A 19,018-nucleotide genomic window follows, 5' to 3' on the forward strand; every position below is an offset into this window, starting at 1 on the left:
ATCTACATAGCATACAATGCTGGCAATTAGAAAATTATGTATTTGAGTCTTGCCATAAAATGCATGTAACCCCAGGAAAGGCAACCAAAAAACCCTGTGCACGTTTATTCAGATTAATCTAATACCAAGAATAGGTATAAACATTTAAGTTGTTCACCAAGATGGGAGTAATAACTTAACAAAATTTAATCAGAAATATTTTGTAACAATCTTCCACAATGCCAATTTGTGTCCATCAGTATGTTTTGTAATATCCCATGTAATAGGAGGATATGTCTGAGTCAGTCCACTAATAGCTGAGTACTCTGCTTTTACTGATTTTCCTACTTCATTTTGATACTGAGCCCAGCCACGAATAATAATCCAGCTAGCTTGACAGCTTTGACTTCCCTGCTTTGGCACATCTATGAAAATGCAGCTTAAAGTCTAAGGAGGGTTCTCTTCTCCCATTCCCCTCAGTGCACCTTAATCCATGCTTCTGTTGTGGGTCATTTGACACACTTCTTCCTAGTGCAATCTAGCCTCTGCAGTAACTAGACTGAACTCCCTGGGAGCAGGGTTTGTGTAAACAAGTATGGTCCCACCACTCCCACACGTGCATCCAATTAGTGTTAAAATGGACAAAAACTATCTCCTTTTGTACTATTTATCTTACTGATACTTGGTACCCATCCCTGTTTAGTAAACTGCACATGCATGTTCCTCCAACTCATATGAAAATAGTAGTCTGGACCCACTCAAATACTAATTTGTTGCATTCTACCACTACCTACCTGTCCCCAGCTTGATACATTGTTTATCATTAAGCTTTGCCAAGAGACTTCAGTCCATCCAATAATCCTTATCAAGTCATTGGACTATAATTTCAGATACTACAGATGTTCATTAAACCCAAGATAGCTCATCTTTTGCATTCCCATTAACTTCACTGACAGCTCTCTTGTACCCAGAGTATAACCAAGTTGTATAATTCTGGTCAGAGGCATTTAGCCATGCCTGATGTCCTCTGAACTCCTGATACTCAGGAGGGAAAAGTTGAGAATGGAAGAGGCTCTTCCCTTGTGAAGTGGTGTATAGTAGCAAACCACCCTGAGGCCAAGCCCCACTGAATGTTCTGTTTTGAACTATAATTGCCAACACTTGCTTTGTTTGCTCCAACTTAGTTTTTTTTTTTTTCTTCAAGTGCCAGTAACAGAGTTAGGAAAAAAATACCTGCTACAAAAAACTAAGGCTAGGGAAACATTTACTTTTGTTTTATTCCATCAAGGAAAAGTTACAAAAACAATACACTGGTAAAATCAGATTCCACCAGTAAACATTCAACAGACAGTATATTTAAATCCATGTAATCACAACATTCAAAATATCAATGTGCTTTATTTGTGTCTGGCCATCTTTAACTGTGAAGCTTAGCTTAGTAGTATAGAGCAATAGATTACAAAAAAAAAGGACATACTTTTTGGGAGTAATTATTTAGGGGCAGTTATGCCAAGTGAACAACTGAAATGAGGTAAGAGGAAACCATAGGCATTTGAAAATTTAAGGATACATAAAAAAAAAGTAATGTTCATTCTAAAATTAAGAAAAAACCCATCCAAAGCCATTTCTGAAAGCTTTCATGTTCACCATAAAATATGAAAATACTTTATGAACCCTTTTTGCACAAAAATATACAAAAGTCATTTTTTATATGAAGACCACGAGTTTGGTCATCACACTTGTGTTCCTGCCCCCTTCTCCAAGGCCTTAAAGCACATCCACCTGAATACCAAGTACAACATTACTTTTGTTTAATATTTCAGAGTGTTTATCAACATGATTAAATGATCACAGAGAAACCCCGAAGCCCAGCGCTTGTATGGTCTTCCTCGCCATAGTATTGGAGTGCCTTTTCCACTACAGTGATATACCCTGAACAAGGTATAAAATGGAGGGTAGAGCAAGCTTCTGCTAAAAATACTGACTAACGTGATCAGTGACGCTACAACCTCACGTGAAGCAAGTAAAAATAGCTGCAAAAGGACATAAGTTACTTTAATACAACAAAAGCTGTCTACAAAGTACTTCGACTCCCATCAGTTTTCATACTACTGTACATTTTAATGTTGCAGAAACCACATCGTCTTTCTGGCACCATGCCTGTTTGCAACAAACTAAGCAGCACAGAAGACAAAATAAAATACTCCACGTTCACAAATAGGTGATATTGTAACATGAAGGACACTTTAAAGCTTTTTAGATAAAATTTGTTTCATTCCCTACCATCCAACTCCAACTGCCTGCTACTCCCTTTTCACATACGTACACATACCCCTACTTTGCACTGGATCAGCTTATGCTGAAGTTGAAAATGTAGGCTATGTCTATACTGTGTACCTTACAGCACCATAGCTGTGCCACTGTAAGGTCCCCAGTGTAGCCACTCTCCTACTGGCAAAATAAAACCACCTCCAACGAGGGGCAGTAGCTTTGTCTCCGGCCAACAAAGCACTGTCCACACCAGTGCTTTTTGTCAGTAAAAAACGCTTTAAAAAGTGCATTGTAGACATAGCCATAGTAGCTACCTTATGTTGCTTGACAAGATGGGATTCATATTAGGAGACCAGCTGGTAAAAATAATTCATGTAGGCTTTGTTGAATCTTAAGGCTTAGTTGAGAAGTAACACCATCCTCCTTAAAAGTTGGCAGTCTGGTTTCAAACTGTAAAGATACCTGGGAAACCTGAAACATTATGGGAGTTCAGAGTACTCTTACAACAACTGCATCAGGTACATAAGCCCTCCCAAGTTTACCAAGTAGGGAAACTAAATAGCTTTTGTCAGCCGCCCTCACTTCCATATTCCACAAAGTGCACAATCGAGCATAGTTTTGATCACCAGGAGTGTTAGGAAAGGTTGAGGGTGACCTGGAGTAAGTTTCTAAGCCAAAGCCAACATTTAAATAGAAAGTAAGTTTCAATTAGTTTATTCAGGTATGGCTGAATTCACCTTCCAGCATCTAAATACTTTAATAAAGAGAGCACTTTTGAACAAATCAATTTTTCTTAAATTAAGTTCTAGACACAATGCCAACATTCACTCCATAAAGACTGAAGACCATTAATAAGATTGAGTGTAATTACCTTTCAGACTAAGCAGGCACTGGTAAAACTTACTTCTCTCCCTACTGAAATGTAACCACCATTTTGCAATTAAACTCTTCAAATTTCAGTGTTATTCATGAACAGGTCTGATTATGACAAATTCAATCCTAGGAAATAAGTGATCTCAATGTGCCAATACCCAAAACTGAGCAGAGAGACTTCACAGAGGGTAACATTTTTCATAATAACTTAAGCAAGAATTCATATGTTGCATTGATTATGCCCCACGATATAATAGAGCGATGGTAATTCAGATGGGCTCCTCTGAAAAGATGTGTCAGTTTTCTATCACGTTCTAGCCAAATCTTCATGAACACTTTTGGAAGAGACTGGAATTCCCCACCAATTTGAGACTGCATGCGAGCTTTTACAACATTAATTGGGAAAAACAAGAATCCCAACATGGCACCCAACAGCCCTCCACAGATAAAGTCATTGACCAAATGAGCACTATAAGAAGTTGCTTCAGGCAGACACTGCTTGATGGGTCCTCGCAGACCAAAAAAGAGTACATTACTCGGTCCATTTCGGATCAGAATAGGTACCAGACCCCGATAATATTCTTTAATTCCATAGTCTTTTAGCACCTTGAAAGCCTGGTAAGTGTTTGTAAATCTGTCATGATGTTTGTAGTCCTGAAGCAAAGTCTGGACCCGCTCAAAAGGTGTAAGAAGAGCTTCTGAGGTTCCTGCAAGCACTGCTGCCACACTGCAAGTCACAAGTTCAGGTGCATTCGTGTGCCTCTGGAGCAGGGAGGAGAAATCCTCATACAAGCCAAACATCAGGGCAAGAGTTGTAGTTTTCTGCATTAGTGGAGGGAGGAGTCCACGGTACAGGTTTCGAATTCCATCTCTCTGTAACTGACATACTGCCTCCCTTAATCTCACTCCATATAGTTGTTGCCGAAAGAGGACCTTCTGGATGGGAAAGGTGATTGCTATATTGGTGAAGGCTGCACAATATCCACAAAAGTAATGTTTACCTGAGTTAACTTTTACAAAGTGATGAGCAATATCTTGCTTTGAACTTGTTATGACAAGATCTTCTGAATCCATCATACTGCTCTTTCTTTCTTCATACGAGTGTTGTCCTCTCCTACATCAAGAAGGTAAAGGAGAACATGAACAAAACTGCACAGAACCCCCACCCTTTTTTTTTTAATTCGTGTATATAAGTCCCTTGCATGCACAAGGTCTTCAAGCAATTCCATGAAAATTCAGTGGACTAGAACGATAAATGCCACATTTGACAGCTCACACATGTACAAGCGGTTTCAGTGGCTGTATTACAGCTCTCAAAGAACTGAAAGATTTATACATCGTTCAGCTAACTGATACAAAGCAGGAAACTTTTTTGTTGATTAAATGCAAAAAGTTATACACAGAAATAACTTAAATCAAAGCAGCATATTTAGTGCCATGTGAAAGCTGAAAATGTAAGTGGAAGTTAGTAAATTAGTAAATTCAGAAGTTAAGGTTCCTACGCTACGCATTAGTAATTTTGACAATTGTTAATACAAAACAAATCAACAAAAGCTTGTGTTTTTTAAAACTTGTTATTACAAGTCATCTTGACTATTCAGACTCATATTTTACATGACCCTGTAACAGACCAAACCTTATTTGTAAAGAACACATTTGCTATGGAGTAGAAAGTATAGATCACAAACTACAGAAAATATGGGTATAGTCTCTAAAGAACTGTCTACATTATAACAACTTAACTCAGGGAAAGTAAGCGGTTGGGCAGATGTCAATTAGCAACCTACATGATTTTATCCAAAGGCAGAACGTCACAAAAATATAATGGGATGGATAGGAAGGAATCCAAATCAGTGCTGATTGTACAATTTTGAAAGATATTTTTGGTAAGGGTGAGATTCATTAAGGGTTGGGAAATAAAAACCCACACAACCTGATTACACAGAGAAACAGCATTCTGTAAAATACTGAATACATCCTGAACATACAGTGGGTTTGGGGATGGGAGGGGAGAAGTTATCCCACTTAACCAAGCCATAAATTCAAATGTGGCTTGTCAAAATGGTAAGGTAATTTAAGTAACTATGTCTGCATACCTGGTATTATAGCACAGACAAGTAAGTATAAAAGAGCTGACTCCATAATTACAATTAATCAATCCTAGGCGCACACATTGTCCTGTTAAAGATTAGAGAAGAACTGGGACAACAAGTGAATTCTTAATACAAGTATTATCTACAGAGAGTTCTAAATAGCTGCAATTTCAAAGTTTTGTGAACCTGAGAAAAGCTAGGAAGTCTTAGACCCAAATATATTATTTGTGTTTGGTTTTAATATATTTTTTTCTTTTCTTTAACATCTGATCTTAGGCTATATTGTTTGGGAATCTCATTCAGTTCCATAATAGTTAAATATAGCTCAGACTTTTAAAAGGAGATATTTAAAGGTGTCTAAACTCTAAAACCTATCCTGCTTTGCATTCTCCATCAGAAGGCACGAGCATATGGGGTCATTTCCATAAGTGCAGTCACTGCCAGCCTGTGTGTGGTAGGCAGGATGCATGGGAAACCCTAAATAACCACAGCCAAGAACTGATCTGAACCTGATTTACATTTAAAAGTTTTACCAGTGTAATTACTGCGGTTAGGGCTGTGATTTTTTACAGTAGTTATACCAGTAAAAGCCCTACTGTGGATGCAGTTATACGGTACAGTTTACTCCCCTTCCTGTACAGAAATACTAACATCTAGCTCTTATATAAACACTTCACATCAGTAAATCTCAAAGCATTTTACAAAGGAGGTATGTATCTCACTACTATGTGAGCACTTTAATACTAGTATAACTACATCTATACCAGGGGCTGAATGGCTTTAACTATCCTGGTATAGTGTCTGTAGGTCAATTTAGTTAAATCTACATAAAGGTGCCTTATACCCATGTAGCTATTCCCATAAAGAAGGGGAATAAGCTATAACAGATACAACTGCATCCATAACTAGGGTTCTACCAATTTAACTATTTTAGTAGAAAAATTATACCCCTTCCTGAAATAATTAAACTGGAATAAAACTGTGTGTAGACAAGGCCTTAGGCAGCTTAACACCAAATGCACCATCAGTAGCAGTCTGTGGTTCAATAGTCATTTCAATCCTCATTTTCTATTGAAAAAAATCTAAACAACCAAATTTATATAGGCCACAAATTGCTGCCTGAAAAGCAGCTGAATTCATGAGGTAAGGAGCAGTGTAGAACTACCTGACCCTTGTTAAGTTTAACCAAAAAGCATCCCAGTTGTCTCTCAAGCACTTATTACCAAAGCCGGGCCTCTTGGGAAGAGGAGTTTCCTTTGAAGTCTTTATGATAAATCTCTGCCTGCAGCAGTACTTCATAGGGAACCTGCCACTTCCTCCAATAGTGCTCAGAAGTACCTAGGCTACTTTTCAGTTAAACTTTATTGCCAGGGATATAGTCCTCAAGGATTAGGGAGAAATATAAGCTTTGGTTTGCACCTTTGTTGCCAATGCCTGTAAATCCCTACAGCTGTTATACCACCACCCAACTCTTATAGAAAGCTTTTCTCATCAGTAGATCTTAAAGCACTTTAAAAAGGAGATAAGCATCATTATCATCATTCCCATTTTACAGATGGGGAACCAAGGTCACCCAGCAGGCCAGAACCAGCCCTCAGAATGTCAGCTCAGCACTCTACCCACTGGGCTACACAAACGACAGTAGGGTGAGGGAACCATGCAAAGAGGATACTTTGTATCTCATTGCCTTTTACCTTTTTGTACCTATTTAATGTGACAATGGTGAAAGATTAGGAATCTTCCTGACTTTTGGCGATGAGGTCCCTGCTCTGCACTACGGTAAGTTAGTAAGTGAACATCACATCACCAATCAGAAAGTGGGTTTTGATGACCTGTACCTAAAACATCTAATTAACAACCAAGGTAGTAGTACTGCAGACTTCCACGCACACCACCACGCCTCATTTCTAGAGGTGAAAGTGTAGTTCAGTCTCCATGTCTTTAGTCTTAGGTTATATGTCTACACAGGAAGCACATCACCAGTACAGGAATACCTGTAAACTATACAGGCAAAGTACTCCTACTGTGGACACAGCTTTACTGGCAGAGCGGCAACTTGTACCAGTATAGTTAAAAACACCCCCCTGAACAAAACAAGCTGTACTAGTAAAAGCACAGTTTTGATAGTATAACTGCATCTACACTAGGAGTGTCTGCCAGCATGTGTGTGTTATCGGGGTCACAGCTCTGACCAATTATAGCTATGCCAGCAGAAGTCTTTGCTGTAGATCTGGCCTTGGTCTCTCTGCTAAGACCAACTAAAACATTTCCAATTATAATGACAAGGGCTTTTTAATTTTTGTTTAAATTTGGCCGCATGTTCATTAGGAATTTGACTGAACCACCAAATCATTCCATATAGGTTACTCCGGAGCCACTTTGGTAACTTTCGGCTAATACCTGTTTGGGACTGATCTGAACTAGCTGATCTACAAGTAACATGCTCCCTAATTCCCTGCATCACGCACTTCTCCAGGTCTGAGGTCTTTAGGAACTTGTCCATAAAAGCAAAAAGGGTGCCTCCTTTAATCATTTTAGCTTAACATGACTGAAAAACCCTAGTAACATACATGTAGAAGCAGACTAAAACTTCTGAATTTGTGTTAGCTGGTTATATTGTAGCTTTTTTTTACCTGGGTAGTCGAGACCCTTGTGAGAAAATATATAGTCTATTCCAGGGGTCGGCAACCTTTCAGACGTGGTGTGCCAAGTCTTCATTTACTTATTCTAATTTAAGGTTTCGCGTGCCAGTAATACATTTTAACGTTTTTAGAAGATCTCTTTCTACAAGTCTATAATATATAACTAAACTATTGCTGTATGCAAAGTAAATAAGGTTTTAAAAATGTTTAAGAAGCTTCATTTAAAATTAAATTAAAATGCAAAGCCCCCTGGACTAATGGCCAGGACCCGGGCAGTGTGCGTGCCACTGAAAATCAGCTTGCGTGCCGCCTTCGGCACATGTGCCATAGGTTGCCTACTCCCAGTCTATTCCATTTATTATTTTGGTGCAAAGAGGACTAAGCCATGTAAAGGCAGGAAAGGCAGAGGTGGTAACACTGGGATTTGTTAGTTCAAATCCATATCAGGAGATAAAAATGTGTATATGTAAACAAGCAATCATACAGGGAGGATACTGCTGCAAATGGCTGATAAGAAACTCAACTAGTACATGACAGAACTTACATGAATGTTAAAGCCTGGTTCTACTCCAAAAACTGACTCTAAACATGGCATTGTCTCACTGATTTTTGTATCAAATTGCCTAAATTTGCAAACAACAGAACTGTTCTAAATGCCAACTGGATGTTTAATGGGGGTTAGGGGAGAGAAGAGAGAAATAAATGAAAAATCTTCTCAAAACCAAAATTCCACCCACTAAAGATGCTAAAATGGAATGCCACTCAGATTGGCTAGATCCCTTTACTTATTATATGCTTTGATCAAAGTGAAATAGTTAACTTGCATGTCATCATAGTTATCAGGCTTCAGAATTAAATCTCCCTTTAAACGACTAGACACAATTCAGACTTCCCTTACAACTGTTTCTGATCAGGCAGACTTAACTATACATTGGTTTACATTTGAAAATTACCTTCACAGCTACTAAAGGCTAAAGATTTTATTTTACATTCTGGAGCAAGAGATAGAATATCAGGGTTGGAAGAGACCTCAGGAGATCATCTAGTCCAACCCCCTGCTCAAAGCAGAATCAATCTCCAGGCACATTTTTACCCCAGTTCCCTAAACAGCCCCCTCAATGACTGAACTCACAACCCTGGGTTTAGCAGACCGAGGCCATGTCTACATCTAAAATTTTGCAGCGCTGGTTGTTACAGCTGTATTAGTACAGCTGTATAGGGCCAGCGCTGCAGAGTGGCCACACTTACAGCAACCAGCGCTGCAAGTGGTGTTAGATGTGGCCACACTGCAGCGCTGTTGGGCGGCTTCAAGGGGTTTTGGGGAAGGCGAGAGCAAACCGGGGAAGGAGACCAGCTTCGCCGCGGTTTGCTCTCGCGTTCCGCGAACCACCCTGCAAACCGCAGGGAAGGAGACCTGCTTGTTCGGGGAACGCGAGAGCAAACCGCGGCGAAGCTGGTCTCCTTCCCCGGTTTGCTCTCGCGTTCCGCGGACCACCCTGCAAACCGCAGGGAAGGAGACCTGCTTGCTCGGGGGTTCGGCGAACGCGAGAGCAAACTGGGGAAGGAGACCAGCTTCGCCGCGGTTTGCTCTCGCGTTCCCCGAGCAAGCAGGTCTCCTTCCCTGCGGTTTGCAGGGTGGTCCGCGGAACGCGAGAGCAAACCGCGGCGAAGCTGGTCTCCTTCCCCGGTTTGCTCTCGCGTTCGCCGAACCCCCGAGCAAGCAGGTCTCCTTCCCTGCGGTTTGCAGGGTGGTTCGCGGAACGCGAGAGCAAACCGCGGCGAAGCTGGTCTCCTTCCCCGGTTTGCTCTCGCCTTCCCGGAACCACCCAGCAAACCTCAGGGAAGGAGACCTGCTTGCTCGGGGTTCGGGGAACGCGAGAGCAAACCGGGAAAGGAGACCAGCTTCGCCGCGGTTTGCTCTCGCGTTCCGCGAACCACCCTGCAAACCGCAGGGAAGGAGACCTGCTTGTTCGGGGAACGCGAGAGCAAACCGGGAAAGGAGACCAGCTTCGCCGCGGTTTGCTCTCGCGTTCCCCGAACCACCCTGCAAACCGCAGGGAAGGAGACCTGCTTGCTCGGGGTTCAGGGAACGCGAGAGCAAGCCGGGGAAGGAGACCAGCTTGATTACCAGAGGCTTCCTCAGGTATGCTGGGATACCTGCTTATTCCACGGAGGTCAAGAAAAGCGCTGGTAAGTGACTATACTTGATTACCAGCGCTGGATCACCAGCGCTGGATCCTCTACACCCGAGACAAAACGGGAGTACGGCCAGCGCTGCAAACAGGGAGTTGCAGCGCTGGTGGTGCCCTGCAGATGTGTACACCTCCTAAGTTGCAGCGCTGTAACTCCCTCACCAGCGCTGCAACTTTCTGATGTAGACAAGCCCCAATGCTCAAACCATTGAGCTATTCCCCCTGAAAATCACTGGTTAACCAAGCCACTACAAGAAATCCCAATTCAGCATCAACAGCTAGCTCTGCAAACTCAGTCTGAAAGTCAAACTCAGCTCTCCCTAGCACACTCCTCAATAAAGATTCTGCAGTTTGAACTCGCTTAATTTTGTTGATAATGTGAAAACTGCAACAGAATCCAGAGAGAACTCTTTCAGAGCTCTATTGGTTCTGCAGAGCTAACAGAAGTAAAAAGTAGTAATACAATAGACAATTAAGCAGAAACAACAATGAATATACACAGAGAGCAAGTCCATTAATTAAGACATTCATAGAATATCAGGGTTGGAAGAGATCTCAGGAGGTCATCTAGTCCAACCCCATGCTCAAAGCAGGACCAATCCCTAACTAAATCATCCCAGCCAGGGCTTTGTCAAGCCTGACCTTAAAAACCTCTAAGGAAGGAGATTCAGCCACCTCCCTAAGGAACCCATTCCAGTGCTTCACCACCTCCTAATGAAAACGTTTTTCCTAATATCCAACCTAAACCTCCCCCACTGCAACTTGAGACCATTAGTCCTTGTTCTGTCATCTGGTACCACTGAGAACAGTCTAGATCCATCCTCTTTGGAAGCCCTTCTCATGTAGCTGAAGGCTGCTATCAAATCCCCCCTCATTCTTCTCTTCTGCAGACTAAAAAAGCCCAGTTCCCTCAGCCTCTCCTCAACGGTCATGTGCTCCAGCCCCCTAATCATTTTTGTTGCCCTCCACTGGACTCTTTCCAATTTTTCCACATCCTTCTTGTAGTGTGAGGCCCAAAACTGGACATAGTACTCCAGATGAGGCCTCACCAATGTTGAATAGAGGGGAATGATCACGTCCCTCGATCTGCTGGCAATGCCCCTACTTATACAGCCCAAAATGCCGTTAGCCTTCCTGGCAACAAGGGCACACTGTTAACTCATATCCAGCTTCTCGTCCACTGTAACCCCTAGGTCCTTTTCTGCAGAACTGCTTCCTAGCCATTCGGTCCCTAGTCTGTAACAGTGCATGGGATTCTTCCGTCCTAAGTGCAGGACTCTGCACTTGTCCTTGTTGAACCTCATCAGGTTTCTTTTGGCCGAATCCTCTCATTTTTCTATCATTGTTCTGAAAAGTAACTATGAAAAAACTGGTAAAGTCATACTTTACAGCTACCTTTCTCAGCCATACAGGTTTATTAAAATAAGCCTGCTCAGGATGAAAAATACTTCTGTGTTGTCAAAGAACATATCTGTTGACAGTCTAAAGCAGAAATTCTCACTCCATGAGGTATGACCTAAAGTGAGTTGGAAGGGAACACCAGCTGGGCCACACAACAATGGTGGAGAAACCTAAAGGAATTATTAAAACTATACAATCTCTCAGGGTAAGATTACTCCTGGGGAAATTCTGCACCACTGCGTGCATGCATAATTAATATGCCTTGCATAATTTTTTTTCCTCTGCAGAAAATAACTTCTGCTGGAAAGTTGCTGCAGTTATACCTTTTGTCGATGAGAAGATGGATGGGCACATGGGGGAAGGAGGGGCTGAGTGGGGGCACAGAGACACACGTGGTGCAGGGACACAGGGATGGGGGAGGGGGCTGGCTGAGGGGGCACAAGGACACATGGGGGTACAGGGGCAGATGTGCTTGACTGAATGGGAGAGGCTAGGGGTCAGCCAGGGTCTGCATCGGGGAGGCTCCCTAACAATCCCTTCCTGCCACCAAAAATAACCTGTTCCATACTTCTCCCACCTACACCCAACAACCCTCCAGGCTCGCTCCCAAGCTTCTTCCCTCTCCCTCAGCTCCTCCTTTACCCCTGGCTCCCCCAGGCCTTTGCATTGCTTCTGAGGGGGCAGCAAATACAGTTCTGTATTGCAGTTTAAATTAATTACTCAAAGTTCTGTATTTATATGCCTAATAAGGAATCTATTTGACAAAAACATTTCCTGAATCTTTGTCATTGACTGTATTGTTACAGATGTACTTGCTGACAGGTATTTTGAAACAAATTACCAACATAATTGAAACTTGTGTGATTATATTGTATTTTGACAAATTAAATATGCAGAATTTTAAAATATTATGTGCAGAATTTTTAATTTTTTTGGTGCAGAATTCCCCCAGGCGTAGGTAGGATCCATATGCTGCCTACTTCTCTACCGTTCCAACCCATGCAATGGGGCTCCTCAGTCTTCACCACCTATTAGCCCTCAGCTAGAGAAGGAGCACTTTTAAGAGGGTGCACAGCTGCTCACACAATCCCTTGAAGGAACTGTACTCCTCTAAGTGCTGGTACAAGGTGGAACACTGAAAGGAGATGTCCAACCACAACACACCCCAGTGCAATTCCTTGCAGTTACTATAATCCTTTACAACCTTTCGGTGGGTTGTCACATGAAACAGATAATTTTAGGGACCTGATGCAAAAAAAAACAACATTCGAGGACCACTGGTCTGAAGCACAGAAGCAGCTTAGAATAGGATCTAAATTTAGAACAGAAGTACCTCCCAGGGCGAAAAAAAGGCTGAGCCAACTCCTAAGCAGGTTTTTCCTGTGCTTATAATTTGCCTTTGCATTCACTCCCAGTTGAGAGCTTTTTAAAGTTCTCTACTTTCACCAACCAATAAGGATGTTTTCTTTTAATTACCTTGTTTTCTTTATGTTCATTCTTTAAAAGGGCACAATCAACATAAAAGTCATTTTAAAAGTCTGTGTTAACATTGCAGATTAAGTCATCAAAGAACTGTAAAAGTCCAATTTACTTTTCTGCAGGTATGCTGTTTGCTTTGTTACAATTCAATCAGCTAGAACAATAAAATGAGACTCATTCAGTTTCAGCTTTGTTCCCAAGACATTTTTACTTTCTATGGTATGTCTACCCTGCCCATGTTACAGCACAGCCACGCTGCGATGTGGGCAGTGTAGACATGCTTTAGCACCAGGGGAGAGTTCTCCTGACGATAAAAAAAAACCCAACCCAAACGAGCAGTGGTAGCTTTATCGCCAGGAATAAAGCACTGTCTATATGGGTTTGTCTACACATGAAAGTTTTGTCGACAACTTCACACTTTCACAGGTACTTAAAAAAGCCCCCCATGAAAGACAAAAGTTTCGCTGACACAAGTGGCAGCGTGAACACAGCTTTGTCAGCAGGAGCGCTCACATGTCCAGAGACAACATGCTTGTTAACAGCAAAAATGTTTTTAAATAAATATAGAGCTGAGAAATAACAGGCCTCAACCCTATTGTCCCTCTGCAAATTTGTGTACGCAGAGTCAATCCCTTACCTCTCTCTATAAAAGTGCAAAGTTTCAAAAAGTTCAGTGAATAGAAGATTGTTAGGGGGGGGACTAGATCTGGACAAAGAGAAGAAGTCTGGAGATAAATGTGAGAAGGGATGGACAGGCAGCAGAAACAAAAGTGAAACAGTTTGAGCAACATATTCCAGAAGTCTTGAAGTCTTTTCTGAGTGTAGCCTTCATTGATTTGAGAACCACCACACCATTCTCTCACTAGAAGGGAAAACTTATAATAGCAGCAGGCCATAAAAGAGACCCACTTTGGGTCTCATCTATCTCTGAGTTGTGAAGAATATGTATTAAGGTTATAACAACTAACAAGAATGTACTTTTATGTAGAAATCCATGATTAAATCGAGTCTTCCCAACTAGTGATTTAAATCAAATCCACTCTGTTCACTGCTAAAACTTTTGTCGCTTGGGGGGGGGGGAGGTGTTTCCAGACCCCTAACCAACTAAAGTTTTAGCGCTGAATGTGGCAGTGTGTAGACAGCCTGAGTTTCTCCACATAGAGTTTAAATGCCAGAAGAAACCACTAAATCACCTTGTCTGGCCTCCTGTATATCACAGGCCACCCACACACTATACTTACAACTGAAATCAGATCAAAGCAGGATGGATAAAAATTGAATTTTTTAAATTTAAATCAGATTTTTAAAAATTATATTATGATGTTTTTCTTTTTAAAAATAAAGCTGTTTAAAATTAAAGCTGAAGTTACTATAAGTCTCTCAAAACATGTAAACAAAATTGAGACTCTATCAAAAATTTGAGTTAAAGCAGGGGTCGGCAACCTTTCAGAAGTGGTGTGCCTAGTCTTCATTTATTCACTCTAATTTATGGTTTCGGGTGCTGGTAATACATTTTAATGTTTTTTAGAAGGTCTCTCACTATACGTCTATATATTATATAACTAAACTAGTGCTGTATTGTAAAGTAAACAAGGTTTTCAAAATGTTTAAGAAGCTTCATTTAAAATGAAATTAAAATGTTGATCTTACGCTGCCAGCCCGCTCAGTCCACTGCTGGTCTGGGGTTCTGTTCACCTAGGCTGGCAGCGAGCTGAGCGAGGCCTGTGGCCGGGACCCCGGCTGGCAAGGGTCCGTCAGCCAGAACCCAAGACCAGCACCAGCCTGTGCGGGGCCAGGACCCAGAGGGCTGAGGGCTGGAGTCAGGGCTGGAAATGTGAGGGGGTGTAGGTGTCAGGGCAGAGGGGGGCCTGGGTATGGGTGGCAGTGCCGCTGTCAGGGCTAGGGTTGGGGGAGGGATGAAGGAGTCAAGCAGAGAGCTGGGTGTGTATGAGGGAGGTACAGGGCTAAGGGCAGAGGCCTGGGAGGTGTGCGGGGCTCAGGGCAGAGGGCGTGGTGTATGTGTGGGGGTTTGGGCTCAGGGGAGAGGGCTGGGTGACTGTCCCCCTAAGAACTCCCAACCCCGCTGCTCCTTGTTCCCTGATTACGCCGTCCTGAGACCCCTGCCCCCAACTGCCTCTGAGGACCCCACCCCCTATCTAAGCCTCCCTGTTCCTTGTCCTCACACTGGACCCTATCCCCTACCTATCACCTGACTGCCCCGACCCTTATCCACACCCCAGCCCGCAGCCAGACCCCCGGGACTCCCATGCCTATCCAACCACTCCCCGCCCGACAGGACCCCCAGAACTCCCGACCCATCCAACCCCCCCCCCCGACTCCCTACCTGCGCCAACCCCCGTGCACACTCCTGCCTCCTGACAGGACCCCCAGAACTCATACAACCATCCCAGCTCCTTGTCCCCTGACCACGCCCTCCAGAGACCCCTCATCCTAACTGCCCTCCCCCAGGTCCCTCCTTGCTCCCGGTCCCCTGACTGCCCTGACCCCTATCCACCCCCTGCCCCCTCACAAACCCCAGGACTCCCATGCCACATCCAACCCCCCTTGCTCCCTGACTGCCCCCTCCAGAGACCCCTGCCCCTAAACCCCTCTGGAACCCCACCTCTCCATCCAACCCACCCTGCTCCCTGTCCCCTGACTGCCCCCACCCCTTATCCAACCCCCCCCAACCCTAGGCCCTTTACCTTGAGGCTCCATGCAGAGCCAGACATGCTTCCCCGCCAGAGAGCACAGCCACGGCCCTCAGAGCGCTGCGCGCAGCGGTGGCATGGCTCCAGTTGAGTAGGGAGTGTGTCTGCCTCCCCGCAGAGCCAAATGCTGCCCCGCAGGAGCGCGCAGCCCTGACTTCCCAGAGCACTGCACGCGGCGGCCCCGGGAGCGCGGACCCCGTGGCTTGCCGTGCTGGGAGAGTGGGGCCATTTGCCCACCCTGTACGCACGGCTATGCTTCTGCTCCCTGCTCCCACGGGGGGAGAGCGGAGGGCAGAGGAGAGCTGGCGAGGCTGAGCAGGATTTTTAATGGCATGCTGGAGTCCGGACAGGCTCCAGCGTGCCATTAAAAATTGGCTCATGTGCTGTCTTTGGCACGTGTGCCATAGGTTGCCGACCCCCAAGTTAAAGGCTGCTTTTCTATATAAAGGAAGATGTTTTTCCCCATTCTAACTTTTGAGGTCAAGCTTTATAAATATGGCACAATAGCTCAGTCTAAGTAACGTAGGAGATAGTCTCTTCTTCAAGACTAAGGCTAAGGCTACACAAGCACTTTGGTCAGTAAAATTTTACGTCGCTCGGCGGTGTGAAAAACACACTCCTTGGACTGACATACGTTACAATGACAGAAGTGCCACTGTGGACCGTGCTATGTTGGCAGGAGACACTCTCTCATAGCCTTAGGCTAGAAGGAACTTAAGCTCCAGTCACTTTTACTTAAGCATATTTGAAAGTTTTTGCAGGCTGGCCTGAAATAATCAGTTTAGTTCACTGACTACAGTTAATCCCTGTTTAATAAATCATTTAGCTGTAAATGTGAAACATGTTTTCATGAGAAATTTATGTATCCAAACACTTAAGGGGTTTTTTTGGTAATAAAAAATTAACTTGATATGCTTTTTGTGTATTTAAATTCCAGTTACCTGTCTACTCCAGCTTGACACAAACAATGTGAGGGAGTTAATTGTCTGGTAAATAAGCAATATATCCTTCACCATTTTCTAATATAGTAAAAATTTACAACATTTAAGACTCTGAAAATATTAAGCTATATAATAGCTTAAATAAGTGTACAATTATAGTGTACCCTCCGAGATGCAAAAAGATTTAACAAATCTAGTGTAAAGCCTCTATTTAGTGAAACTGAAGACCATTAAAACATGTTATCAACCAGTGAGAACATGCCTTTCTTTGGAAAATAAACTTATCCATTTGTACTTCAGTTTATTAAAAAAAAAATTTGTTTAAATTGAGGCTTTCCATTTGATCAGAGCACCCCAAATCAAAGTCATACAGCCCACGGGCTGTTACACGCCAACACTGAGAATAGGAGAGATGGAGGTGCACCCAGGGCCAACTTCAGGGGTTTTGCCGCCCCAAGCATCCCCTCCACCCCACCCCCCAAAAAAGCTGCAATCACCATCTGCAGCAATTCAGCGGGAGGTCCTTCGCTCCGAGCGGGAGCGAGGGACCCTCCGCCGAATTGCTGCGGAATAGCTGGACGTGCCGCCCCTCTCCACAGTGGCCGCCCCAAGCTCCTGCTTGCTAAGCTGGTGCCTGGAGCTGGCCCTGGGTGCACCCCTGCCCCAGACTGAGATCTAGCCACACCGTCCTGGCAAGTGGCTCGCACCCACTCGCTGGGAACAGGGTGACCAGACAGCAAGAGTGAAAAATCGGGATGGGGTGGGGGTAATAGGGACCTGCATAAGAATTACCCCCCCCCCAATCGGGACTGTCCCTATAAAATCGGGGCATCTGGTCCGCCTCGCTGGGGACAAAGGTGACGCTCCTCCCCCCCCCAAGAGTCCTGCCTGCCCCTCCCCCCGGCGCGCCAGGATGAAATCACTGACACTAAACACGTCACTGGTGCCAGGCTGCTCCCGCGCGCCCGGCCCCGCCCTGAGCAGCGGCTCCCTCCAGCGGGAGGGCGGGTCCCGCGCGCGGCCGCCAACGCTCCCCCCACCCGCGTGCCAAGGAACGGCGGCCCGGCGGGGGGGCGGGGCTCACCCAGCGCCCAGAGGCGCTAACCTACCCCCAGGGCAGGCCCGGCGCGGGGCGCTCGGCCACTCAGCGCCCCGGCCCCGCGGGGGGAGGGGCGGCGACTCACCCGCGCCGGCTCCATGGCCGCTCGCGCCCGCTGACAGGAGCCACCGCCGGCCCAGCCCGGCATCCCCCGCTCTGCGCCTGCGCGCGTGCTGGTCAGTAGCGGCACGTGACCTGGACGCCAGGGCCCCGCCTCATCCCCTCCCCGGGCGGTGGCTCGGCACAATCGCGCCACGTGACCCGGGCATGTGCCCTGCCCCCACCCCGACTCTCCAGTAGCTTCGAGCCCCCAGCCCCGACCCAATCAGCCGGAGAGCCGGCCTCTGCGTCGGCTCGGCCTCGCGCCAGGCCTGTGCGCGTGCGCGGAGCCCGGGGGTCAAGGGAGGGCGGCCGGGTGCGGGGAGCTCCTAGCACGGAGCTGCCCCTCCCCCCCGTGACGGTCTCGCAGATCCCCCAGCGCTGACAAGGGGAGCGGTGGGTCCTGCCCCCCTCCCCCAGCACAGCGTCCCCGGGACCCCACGGCCCCATAGCGCCTGGCCCCGTGTGGGGCAGCTGTGCCCTGGAGCACTAAGCGATGGGGCTGCTACAGCCAGGGTAGGCGGCTCCCACGGGCGGGCGCAGGTTCGCCACTCTCCCGGGCAGGCGCGCCTGCCGACACAGCACTGCCTACCCTGGGGTTAGGTCAGTATCAGACTGTCAGGGTTGGAAGGGACCTCAGGAGGTATCCAGTCCAGCCCCCTGCTCAGAGCAGGACCAACCCTGTTGGAGCAAAAGGGAGTGCCAATTCCTTGCTTTTGGCAACTTCTGCTTATCCGCCCAGTATCTTCCCAGCTAATCTTTGCATGTATGTAACCCTTCTTAATGCACATAGGCAAAATACGTAGGAGAAAGATGTTAAGCGGAACCAAGTTGTCTGTAAAAGGAACTTGAGAAATGGAAGCTCTGCACGAAAAGGATGTTTGTAACCTAGTGTTAGAGCAAGGGTTAACTATCTGAACTATCCGCTTATCATCTAGGCTGCTTCCTCCCCAGTACTCAGGATAGACGCTAGGCAGATGCATCCTGATTACCCCTAAAGAGGAATGTAAACAATGTATAGGCTAATGGAATGTATGCACGCTAACTTGTTTGTTACAGAGTATAAGAAGGCTGACTCTGAGCTTGTAAGGTGTGTCCTCTTCCTTTGGCATTAGCCGAGAAAGAGGCACCCGCTCAGCTGACCGAAAATAAAGGTCTGCTATCCGTCATCCTGTCTTCCGTGCCTCCTTGGGGTAATTGAGTAGCTCCAGGGGGAAACGAGCCTATTTGGCTAACAA

General features: G+C 45.3%; 1 protein-coding gene across 1 annotated transcript; it reads right to left on the reverse strand.

The window, feature by feature from the left end:
* Positions 1-1,238: 1,238 nt before the first annotated feature.
* Positions 1,239-17,836, reverse strand: SLC25A51 (solute carrier family 25 member 51). Its single transcript, XM_050943204.1, has 2 exons — positions 17,767-17,836; positions 1,239-4,237 (listed from the first exon to the last, which is right to left on the reverse strand). The coding sequence occupies exon 2, from the start codon at positions 4,198-4,200 to the stop codon at positions 3,322-3,324; it is 879 nt and encodes a 292-aa protein (XP_050799161.1). The 5' UTR covers positions 4,201-4,237; positions 17,767-17,836; the 3' UTR covers positions 1,239-3,321.
* Positions 17,837-19,018: the final 1,182 nt, after the last annotated feature.

Source organism: Gopherus flavomarginatus, chromosome 3 (genome assembly GCF_025201925.1).
Source record: "Gopherus flavomarginatus isolate rGopFla2 chromosome 3, rGopFla2.mat.asm, whole genome shotgun sequence".
In the NCBI taxonomy this organism is placed as follows: Eukaryota; Metazoa; Chordata; order Testudines; family Testudinidae; genus Gopherus; species Gopherus flavomarginatus.